Consider the following 11,791-nt stretch of genomic DNA (forward strand, 5'->3'; position numbering starts at 1 on the left):
AGAAATCTTTGTTGTCAGTATCTAAGCTCTGTGATGACTACCCGTGTGGAGTCTATTTCGATGCTCATAATGTGTCTGTGATTGATCTCCAAACTCAGAAAGTGGTGTCAAAGGGTCCACGAACTTAAGGGTTATATATGCTGAAGAGTGATGAGTTTGCTGCCTTCTACTCAAGTCGTCATGTAGCTGTTTCAGAGGCAGTGTGGCACCATCGCTTAGGACACTCAAACCTCAGAATTCTTCAGCATCTTCAAGCCAGCAAGGAGATTAAAGTGAATAAGAGCAGAACATCTCCCATTTGTGAGCCTTGCCAGATGGGAAAGAGTAGTCGTCTTCAGTTTTCCTATTCTAGTTCTTCTGTTTCTGAGCCATTAGATTGCATACATAGCGATCTTTGGGGACCCTCACCTGTTACATCTAACCAAGGGTTCCGTTATTATGTAATTTTCGTGGATGAACACACTCGTTATACGTGGTTCTTTCCTTTACATAATAAAATAGAATTTCTATCAGTCTTCACTGCCTTTCAAAACCTTGTCGAAAACCAACTTGACAGGAAGATCAAGGTGTTTCAGTCAGATGGTGGTGGGGAATATATAAATCAGAGGTTCAGAGATCATCTCAGTCATCATGGGATTCAACACCGTGTATCATGTCCCTATACACCAGAGCAGAATGGTCTAGCAGAGAGAAAACACCGACATCTCACTGAACTAGGATTATCCATGATGTTCCATTCTCACCTACCTCTGAATCGCTGGGTAGAAGCCTTCTATACGGCGTCTTATATTGGAAATTTCCTTCCTGGCCTATCGAAGGGAAGCAAATCTCCAGCTGAGCTACTACTGAAATCTAAACCAGACTACTCTCATCTCCGCGTATTTGGCTCTGCTTGTTACCCTTACCTGCGTCCGGTTGCAGATCACAAGTTAGAACCAAGATCATTGAAGTGTGTCTTCCTCGGCTACAGTCCTAACTACAAAGGCTATAGATGTCTGTATGCTCCTACTGGTAAGGTCTACATCTCTCGCCATGTGGTATTTGATGAGGAATACTTTCCGTTTAACGAAGACTACAAACATCTAGTCCCTAGATATGAGTCCACCCTTCTGAAAGCATGGCAGACTGCAACATCTCCTCCACCAATACCAACAGATGAGAGGTGTATAAGAATTCTCCCACCTCCTCCTGATCCAGTAACTGAAGCTCCAATCCCACCTCTTCCTCCCTCACCAATCCATGAAGCTGACAACAATTATCAGGAGATGGAAGCTCCAGTTCCTCAGGTAGCTCCACTGGAGAATACTCATTCTATGACTACTAGAGCCAAGTCGGGAATTCAGAAACCAAACAGCCGATATGCTCTCTTGGTATCTAAATTTGTTCCTGAAATACCAAAGAACATAACAGAAGCGATGAAGCATCCTGGCTGGAATGGTGCAGTTGGAGAAGAGATGACTAACATACATATGTTAGATACTTGGACTCTGGTTCCTGCAACACCTGAGATGAACATACTGAGTAGCAGATGGGTCTTTACTGTCAAGTTAGATACTTGGACTCTGGTTCCTGCAACACCTGAGATGAACATACTGAGTAGCAGATGGGTCTTTACTGTCAAGTTCAATCCGGATGGAACTGTGAAGCAACTTAAAGCTAGGCTTGTTACCAAAGGTCATGAACAAGAGGAGGGGCTTGATTACCTCGAAACATTCAGCCCTGTGGTGAGGACAACAACCATACGTGTGATAGATACTGAATGTAGCAGTAGCAAAAGGTTGGTCGCTACGGCAACTTGATGTGTCAAGTGCGTTTCTTCATGGTGAGTTGAAGGAACCTGTCTACATGTATCAAATTCCTGGCTTTGAAGATCCTAACAGGCCGAATCATGTTTGTCGTCTCACCAAGGCTCTGTATGGACTCAAACAGGCCCCTCGGGCATGGTTTGACACTTTCAGTGAGTTTCTCATTGACTTTGGTTTCTGTTGTAGTAAGTCTGATCCATCTATCTTTACTTATCATCGAAACAACAAGACACTGGTGTTGCTTCTGTATGTGGACGATATTTTACTCACTGGAAGTGATGAGGGTCTTCTCCAAGACTTACTAGCAGTCTTAAAACGGAGATTTCCTATGAAAGATCTTGGAAAGCCGAGCTACTTCCTTGGTATTGAGATTGAGTCGTATGATGGTGGTCTGTTTCTGCATCAAGCAGCTTATGTCAGAGATATCCTTCATCAAACTGCGATGTCTGACTGCAATCCTATGGCAACACCGCTTCCTCTACGCCCTGAGTATGAAGAGTCGGCTTTATTTATAGAACCTACATACTTCAGGAGTGTAGCTGGGAAACTGCAGTATCTAACCATCACTCGTCCTGATATACAATATGCGGTAAACTTTGTGTGCCAAAGGATGCATGCTCCCACTCAAGCTGACTTTGGTTTCCTGAAGCGCATACTGAGATACATCAAAGGAACTCAAAGCCTTGGTCTCCATATCAAGAAGAAATCTATACTGACTTTGTCAGCTTATTGTGACAGCGACTGGGCAGGTTGCAAGGAGACAAGAAGATCAACTACAGGCTTTGGCACACTTCTTGGACCAAACCTTCTCTCTTGGTCAGCAAAACGGCAAGCTACTGTCTCAAGATCCTCCACAGAGGCCGAGTATAGAGCACTTGGTGCTACGGCTCAGGAGATTGCTTGGATATCCTTCTTGCTACGCGACATTGGGATCAGTCAACCACATGTCACTATGCTACTGTGTGATAACCTCTCTGCTGTTTATCTAAGTGCCAATCCGGCAATGCACAAGCGCTCGAAGCACTTTGATACCGACTACCACTACATCAGAGAACAAGTGGCTCTGGGGCTGATAGAGACTCGGCATATCCCTGCAACACAGCAACTAGCAGACATATTCACTAAGTCTTTGCCTCGACGAGCCTTCATGGAACTGAGAGACAAACTTGGTGTTGGTTCTCCACCCACCACAAGTTTGAGGGGGAATGTTAGAGATATCAAGGAAGTGGGCCGAGCAGAGGAGGCCCAACTGACTCAAAGCTTAACAAAGCCCATGTTCAGCTCTCCTCAACGGTCGACTTCTGAACAGAAGAGACAAAACCAGAAGAGTACGGAGGAGAACGGTTTGCCTCTCCAAAACAGAGTGATTACATTGATTTATATAAAACAAGTCTCAACCCTAGGAACTCTCTAGATCTTTTACAAAACCTTATCTCTCCAGCTGGTAAAGCATAAAGCAGTCAATCACCAAAGGATAAGAACAGCTCAAATCTGTTTTGGAGAGGCAAACCGTTCTCCTCCGTACTCTTCTGGTTTTGTCTCTTCTGTTCAGAAGTCGACCGTTGAGGAGAGCTGAACATGGGCTTTGTTAAGCTTTGAGTCAGTTGGGCCTTCTCCGCTCGGCCCACTTCCTTGATATCTCTAACAGAGAAGAGAATATTTCGTTTGAACTGTTATTTGCTGCATTTGTTCCATTTTCATTTTAATAATGAAAAAGAAAAATCGTTATTGGCCTCTTTGACTATGAATTTAGTTTAACAATCAACTCAACTTGTTAATTATACCCACTGAAATGATCCTTTCTTTTTTGTTGGGTCAAATCCCACTGAAATGATCTCTGATCATGAAATTTGTATATATGCAAACAAGCCTTTGTTGAGATTAAGTTCCTAATGACGAATATTATTTTGTCATTCACAGTTTATTTAGTTACTCAGGGATGTGTAAAAAAAATAGGGAAATCTGTTTTTTTAGAGCCAAAAAATGGTAACTATGTCCATTTAAACTAATTTATATTACTTTATGTTTTATTAGACTATTTTTTTCCAAAATGGCAGTAATGCCCTTAAAATTGTAATTTTTTTAAAAAGATATATATTGAGTTCGACAAGGGGGATCGATCGATCCCACTTTACAAGTTATAGTGGATCGATCGATCCCGATCATTTTTCAGAACAAAAAAAAAACGCGAAATATATACTGATCGACCTGGTCCATTTCACTCGATCGGCGAAGGTCGATTTACACAGATCGACCGATCTGTAAGAATAGATCGATCGATCCCGTGACGAGGAAAGAATCCCAAATCGATTTTTTTGGTTTTGTATGATTATATCCGGATTGATTCCCACTTGATTTGAACCGACCAAGCATTATTTCAACTCTTTAAACTCGATTTCTCTGGATTAAAGTGAATATTCTCAAATATTCTCAAATATTTGAATTTCTAAAAATAGGAATTTGAATTTCTAAAAATAGGACACGCCTCTTCAAGAATGTTCCATCGACAACAACCAGTAGCACCCCTTTGAATTTGAATTTCTAAAAATAGGATATTTTTCTCTGGGATGAAAGTGAATATTCTCAAATCGATTTGTCGCTTTTTTTGTTCCTTTTTCGTTTTTTTTTTAAATCGATTTATTTAAAAAATATAAAAGTGAATATTCTCAAATATTTTGTTTCCATATTTTTAGGAACTGATTTCTTATCCGTAGAATACAACTAATATGTAGAAATCAGTTTCTACAGTTTTTTAGAATTATAGTAATGTTTAGAATTTGATTTCTACATGTTTTAGATTTATAGTAAATCTGTAGAAGTCGGTTTCTACATGTTTTAGAATTAGATTAATGTGTAGATTTTGATTTCTAAGAATTTTAGAATGGTAGGTTAAGCGCGGAATGTGTATTCTACATATTTGTAGAATACTCCTATTTACGTAGATCACGTATTCTAAACATTGTAGATTCAATGAAAAAAATAGATTTCGTTTTCTACTTCGTAGAATGTCATTTCTACTTTTTTTAGAACATAATCTGAAATTTATAATTTTAACTTTTTTATAACTGGAAAATATACCATTAAGTTCATATAGGTATACAAATGTTACTATTTTTCTAATTTTTTTTTGTTTGTAAAACTATTTATTAAAATTATTTTCATAAATATTAAAGGGTATTATAAGAAAATATGACACAAAATATAAATTAGTTTAAAGGGACATAGTTACTATTTTTTTCTCTAAAAAACAATTTTCCCAAAAAAATATTGAAAAGAGGAAATCGAATCCTTTTGCTAATTTCTCCATAACTTTTTGACCAATTTGCTTACAATATATTAAAGTCAAATACGAAAAATATCTCAGTTAATGCTCTCAACTCAGACTCAAAAGCCACAACAAAAACACCAGAGTGATATTCTCTATTATAAAAAGAAAAAAAAGATAAAAATAGCACTAAATCAAGTTTTTGTTCTCAAACTAGTATTCAAGGTCAAAAGTCACAAAAATAGCACTTAATGTTTTATCAAAAGTCACAAAAATAGCACTTAATGTTTTATCAAAAGTCACAAACTTATGGTTTAGAGTCAAAGGGTGGAGTTTAAGATTTAGGGTTTAGGGTTTAGAGTTTAGGGTTTAGGATTTAGATTTTAGGGTTTAGGGTTTAGGGTTTAGAGTTTAGGGTTTAGGATTTAGAGTTTAGGGTTTAGAGTTTAGGGTTTAGAGTTTAGAGTTGAGAAATGAGGTTTTGGGGATAAAATTTCAAATTTTGAAAAATAAAAAAATTAAAATTTTCAAAAGATAAACTTAAAAATGTGCTATTTTGGTCATTTTAGTTTTTGAGTGCTAGTTTTGTGATATAAACTTAGAAAGATGCTATTTTGGAGATTTGAACTTATGAAAACACTAAAGCATAGTCCCCATCCCTGCTCTAATCAAAGCCTGAAAGGTTTCTTGCTTCTTATAAGATTAAATCTGTAATTTTTAAATATTCATCTTCTGTAATTAGCCGTTTCTTCGGTTTTCTCAGTAACCGATACTCTAGAGCCATCTCTTCTTCATCTTCAGCTGTTTGGATGGTTTGTCTCTGCTTTCCTGTTAACTTTAGTAGCATAAGCATTTTTCGACCTTTTCTTGCCTTTCCCTCTTTTCTCTTATTCTTCCCGTTTCTCTCTCCTTTCTTGCAAGTCTTGCTGTCTTTGTTTCTCCCGAGATTTGTCCCTGCGTTTATTCAAATTTTTTTTTTTCTGTTTTAGAGAAATGCTTACTCATCAGGTATATGGAAAGTTGGAAACTCACTTCAACAAATGTATTGAGTTTTAGCTTTCTCTGTAGCACTATGAAAACTAAGAGAAGATGGATATAGTGGGCATGAACATTGACAAAACAATAGAACAACAAGTTCCAAAAGGCGAAAGACTTACTTAAATTTAATGTCCTGAAACTTGATGGCTCCAACAGGTGTAAAACCGTCACTGTAAAGTCTATGTTGTTTAACTTCAGAGATTGAAGGAAGATGCAAGAGGCCATATCCCATGGCTAACTTTCCGACTTCAAGCTCTCTCCATATGAAAATGTGAGAGCACTCATGCTTCTTATAAGCTCGGATAAAGGAGACAAATGCCTTTTTTCCCTTCTCCCACACTGCCTGGTCCTCCATGGCAGCTGAGCGTATCTGAATACATTATAGCAAATACTAAACCACCCTGTCACAGAGAGAGAGAGAGAGAGAGAGAGAGGTATGGAGGTTTTCCTTACAATCGGGATGACATCAGAAGAATTCTCAGAGCATTTTCTCTTTTGAAGGGGGACCTTTCTTAAGCGCATAAACTCTACGTAGTCTTTCTCCTAGACATTAATAAAGTGAAATTATCAGCTTTTCTTGCCCTGATTATGTAAGTATGGAGAAGAGAGTGTATAAAGCTAAACCTTGGGCAGTAAAAACACAATGACCTCCCCTGTCTTCCAAATCTAGCAGTTCTGCCAACCCTATGGATGAATACTTTTGGGTCTTGTGGGGGATCATACTGAACTACCTAATCGATGCCTGGAATATCAAGTCCACGTGCAGCGACATCTGTGCACACAAGAACACCGCTTGTTGCCTCTGTAAACAAAGCTAATGCCTTTTGTCTAGCATTCTGATGTGTAAACGTATAATTTCATCAGAACAAACAGGCAACGAGATGATATGGAATATTTAAAATATATATCAAGGTAGCTTACCTGCTTCATCTTCCCATGTATTATGTATAGGAATTAACGATATGGACTTCAGGATAGGAATTTTTGAAAGTACGAATCCCCAGTAAATAACAGAAGCACAGGTTATGAAGTATCTGCAGAGATATACGTGCTTAATATACTATCTGTAAAGATGTTTAATTTTATGAGAGATGTTTTAAACTCACACAATAAGCTTTTTTATTTTTGTTCTCAATCTGTAGATCCACTAGTTTGTGATGATTTGTTATCTGCTTCGCATACCAAATACTGCATAATAGACAAAAACAAATAAGCTGGTAAAATAGAATATTGGAACCTAAAATTTTTTTTTTCTTCACCAAAAGAACCATAAAGAGGAAAATGACAAAACAATAATTTGCGTATTTATGTATTTGACCTTACAATACCTCAAGATGCAGACCAGAAGGCGTTTTCGAGTGGGTGAATTGATGGGAAGATGATTCGGACGCTCGAACTTCAACTCTGACAGGGTTCCTAAGCCCAGCTCTTCAACAGCTTCTGTCTGTGTAGCTGAAAAGAGGCCAGTCCTCCGTTACTTTGGCAAGCGGGATATATTGTAATTCATCTGCTTCTGGAACCCCATATCCAAAAGTCTATCTGCCTCGTCTAAAATAAGAATCTCAACATGTCGGAAATCCAGAATGTCCATCCGTTGCATTATATCTGAAAGCCTTCCAGGCGTGCCGATCAAGAGATTGCCTCCTCCTTCTTCGATAGTCTTCATGTCAGCTTTGACTTTTCGCCCTCCAACAAGCAGGACAGCGTTCACATTTGGCAAAGTCGAAACGAATGGCTGCGTCACTTTGAATATTTGCGCTGATAGCTCTCTTGTAGGCGATATTATTACTCCCATAACCTGGTGAGGCTTGGGAGTATATGACGTGGATCTACGCATGATTTCAACCAGCGAGACGACGAAAGCTAGGGTTTTCCCAGAACCGGTGGCCGCGTCGACGGCAACATCCTTGTAACTGCAGAGTAAAGGGATCGTCGCGACCTGAACCGGAGTGCAGAACTCGAAACCGGAGCCAAGCGCCTTGATGATATCGTCAGATATCGGAGGTTTGAGGTCGGCGAAACGCGTCCCCGTTAACGCTCTCTTAGTATCCATGACGACGACCAGCGCAGTTTAGCGTGCCTCACACTCCATCTTTTAGGTTATCAACTGGCTTTTTTTTTTTTTTTTTTTTAAGCGCCGGCGCAAAGCGCACCGTATTGATCGATTCGGTTTGGTTTTGTGTTGGATTTTGCAACCCGAAATTAATTACTGATCCCGCTGACCAATCTGGCCTCTGAAACCTACTAAAGGAATAGATTATATGCATCAAATCCTGTTACGTTGGATTCGTAGAAAAAGAATAAAGAATCAGATAAAACAGTAGAAAAGAGGGAAATAATCGAGAGTGAAATCTTTTAAAAACTAAATCCATAATTAGTGAATCGAAGGAAAAACTCGTCAAGCCACGATTTTGTATTGGTTTATTAAGTTGATGGTCTTCAATATGTTTGGAGCTAAAATACATAAAAGTGCTAAAGTGAACTCAAATTATGTGATATCGGGGTGATTGGTAGTTGCTAGTGCTGTTCACAACCCTATTTATTTCTACGGCACCAAATTCAAAGCAATCAAGCTTTAAATTTTTTTTTGAAGCCACAGCTCTTAAATAAATAACCTACAGCTGTACAAGTGATCTGCAGAACCAAATATCCAAAGCAATTTTTTAGTGCTTTCCATAAAATTTTACAACACTAAAATCTAAAGCCACAACAAAAAATCTACAGATTTTTTTCTACAGCAAAATTTTTAAAGCTACAGCCATTACCAATCGGACTCGATATTCATTGGTTTTCTTCAAATATATAGAGATAGTGTTATTCAAGAAGGCGAGGTGTCACTTTGTGGTAGCTAGAATTTCTGATATTTCATTACTATTCTGAAAAAATATATTTTTAACAGTTGTACTTGTGTAGAAAAGAACACAAGAAATCCATTCAACCAAAAAGAACTCAAGAAAAAAATAACGTTTATTAAATGAGGTTTAATAATTCTCTGCGTTCTCAGATCTCAAATTTTGTAAAATTACTTATTGAACAAAAAATACAGTTAGTACTCAGTTTCAGATTAACACAATATTAGTATTCTTTTTATATCCCTCAATCTACTTTGAAACTTACTTGTTTGTTTCTCTGTTTAGTAGGCATTGCTGATTTTCTTCCTTAAAATGAGCAACAATCTTTGTACCAAGATTTGTGATTAAGCTATCAGCTTATTGTTTCCCATAGAGATAAGTTACAAAAAAAAACGGCACCAGACTAGCTAACTTTCTCCTAGGGCCCAGACTGAAGATTGTCCACGGGTGTTTAGATTTGTCACGTGTGACAACTGTGAATACGAACTACACGCGGTTTCGTAAGATGATCATCATGTCACACATTTCTCTCTTCTAAACTAAGGATTGACTCTATTCAATATTCACGGGATCGTATAAGTATTAAGTGGACTCACTTGAAGCCCGTAAAAATGATCGGTCTTTTTTCACTGTATTCAAACATGTGTACCGTTCTAGAGTTTAAACTGAAACAAGACAAACGAGTTACTGTACACAGGCTCTCAATTTTAAGTTCAATGAGCAGACATTCTTGTAAGATCTGTTCTTTGAATTCATTTTTCTCGAAGTTGTCTCGTCGACGTTAAAAATTTTGATTGCTTTTTTACCCGTTAGTTAGTTCCAAGAAAACGTTCATTTACTCTGACAACTTTATAATGATTACTTCCTTTGCAGCCGTGGAGAGCAAGATAGGTAATTATTGTTTGTAAACTGCTGGGAGAAGTAAACGCAATTTAATTTCTCGATTTGTTGACATTTGAGATTCTGCATTGGAGACATTTTTGTCTTAGGATTTTTTTTGGTTATTTTTTTTATATTTTGGAGTGCTTTCACATATTTTTAGTAGTTTCTTACATCAAAAATTTATTATATTATTTAAACTCGTATAAAAAACTAGACCGAAATAGAACAATCAACAAAAATCAACTTTCTATAAAAATTACGTGATCTTAGCTAGTGGAACCACCATCTTGTTTTTCTCTCGAGGATAATAGACAATCTTGAAATCTTTCTTTAAAACAACTAAATCCTTCAATTATGTTGAGAAGCTTAACAATGATGTCGGATATTGAATTACCAAAATGAGGTCGTTGTAATCCATTCCAAAATGCTGACATATTGAATATTGTAACATACATGCCATAGCCCACGAGAGTGCTTCAAGTTCTGTATGAAGTGATGAGACACACATTCTTTGATTCTTTATCCCCCAAAGTTGATCATGTCCAGAAGAATCTTTCCAAGCCCATCAATTTCCACTAAAATGTGATTCAAAGTCCATGATCCATCAATCAAGAAAATATTCTGCAACCATACGACTAGAGCAGTTATTGGATGATGTAAGGATTGGACCTCCACAATTGCTTGTGCATTTGCTTCAAACCATGTATGACATTCACCCTATGTATGTCTTACTAATCCTAGGGGATCTCTTGTGATCTCCCTAAATCATTTATTGTTTCTGGCTTTCCATAAATACCATATTATCCATGGATACAACAATGGGTCTTCAAAATCATTTTATGTCAGAAAAGATAATCCAAATTAGTGTAAGCAATGTAAATCGGAAAAAACGATGGGCAAGATGATGTAAATGACAATTTTCAAGTTTGTAAATCTAGTGGGCACTCAAAAATTGCATGGTTTATCCATTCATATAACTCCTCACATCGGGGACAGTGATTATCACATCACATGCGACGACATGCCATTTTACCGCTAGATGACCTATTATGATCTGCCATAAAATGTCATATCTTCTGAGGAGCATTAATCTTCCAAGAAAATGCTTGAAACATCTTAATGCTAGGCTCGGTTATGATTAGCTAAAATTCAGCATTTAGGATATTCCTAACCATCCAATATCCAGATTTTACGATATATTTCTCACTCTTTGTATAGCTCCAACATAACTTATCACCTCGAGTGGATTGGCTTACGGTCAGACTCCGAATTAGTGTTATATCTTTGGGGGCTTCAAGGTTCTCCAACATTTCCACATCCCACTCTTTAGGCTCTCCGTGAATAAAACCACTCACCATCATCCAGGGATGAACTACCGGAACACACGGTCTATCAGTCCTCGCCGGAACAGTTAGAACCCATGGATCTTCTCTGTATGATCCCTAATGCCAGTAATTGTCTTGCTGCCAATAAACGTTTCCAGACATAAGATGGGCTATCAATAGCACCTGATCGCAAAGGCAATCTAAGTCTGAAGTACTTCCCTTATAGTACCCTTGCAAGAAGAGAATTTTGAAATTGTTTCAGACGCCATAACTGTTTTGCTAGCAAAGCCAAATTAAAGTCATGGATCATACGGAAACCAAGACCACCTTTCTCTTTTTAATTACAAAGTTTCTCCCATTTCGCCCAATGCATCCTCTCTTAGATGGATTTGAGCTCCACCAGAATCTAGCAATGGCAATCACAATTTTTTTTTGAAAATATCCAATGAAAGCAGAAAGATGGACATAACATAGGTCAAAAGGGCTATGCAATGGATTTTACCAGGATTTCCTTCACTCCTCTCGAAAACCATCATGCAGACCATCCATTAACTCTATGTTGTAATCTATCTATTAAAAATGCAAAGATTTTACATTTAGATCCACTGATATCCTCCATAATTC

The 11,791-nt window shown here is 37.7% G+C and overlaps 1 protein-coding gene and 1 pseudogene across 1 annotated transcript; both read right to left on the reverse strand.

Moving 5' to 3' along the window:
• Positions 1-5,692: 5,692 nt before the first annotated feature.
• Positions 5,693-8,229, reverse strand: LOC106408800 (annotated as a pseudogene).
• On the reverse strand, positions 6,224-7,038 carry LOC125575418 (DEAD-box ATP-dependent RNA helicase 18-like). The gene is made up of 4 exons (XM_048748747.1): positions 7,030-7,038; positions 6,891-6,944; positions 6,562-6,651; positions 6,224-6,478 (listed from the first exon to the last, which is right to left on the reverse strand). Exons 1-4 carry the CDS (start codon positions 7,036-7,038, stop codon positions 6,224-6,226), a joined length of 408 nt encoding a protein of 135 aa, XP_048604704.1.
• Positions 8,230-11,791: the final 3,562 nt, after the last annotated feature.

Source organism: Brassica napus, chromosome C2 (assembly GCF_020379485.1).
Source record: "Brassica napus cultivar Da-Ae chromosome C2, Da-Ae, whole genome shotgun sequence".
In the NCBI taxonomy this organism is placed as follows: domain Eukaryota; kingdom Viridiplantae; phylum Streptophyta; class Magnoliopsida; order Brassicales; family Brassicaceae; genus Brassica; species Brassica napus.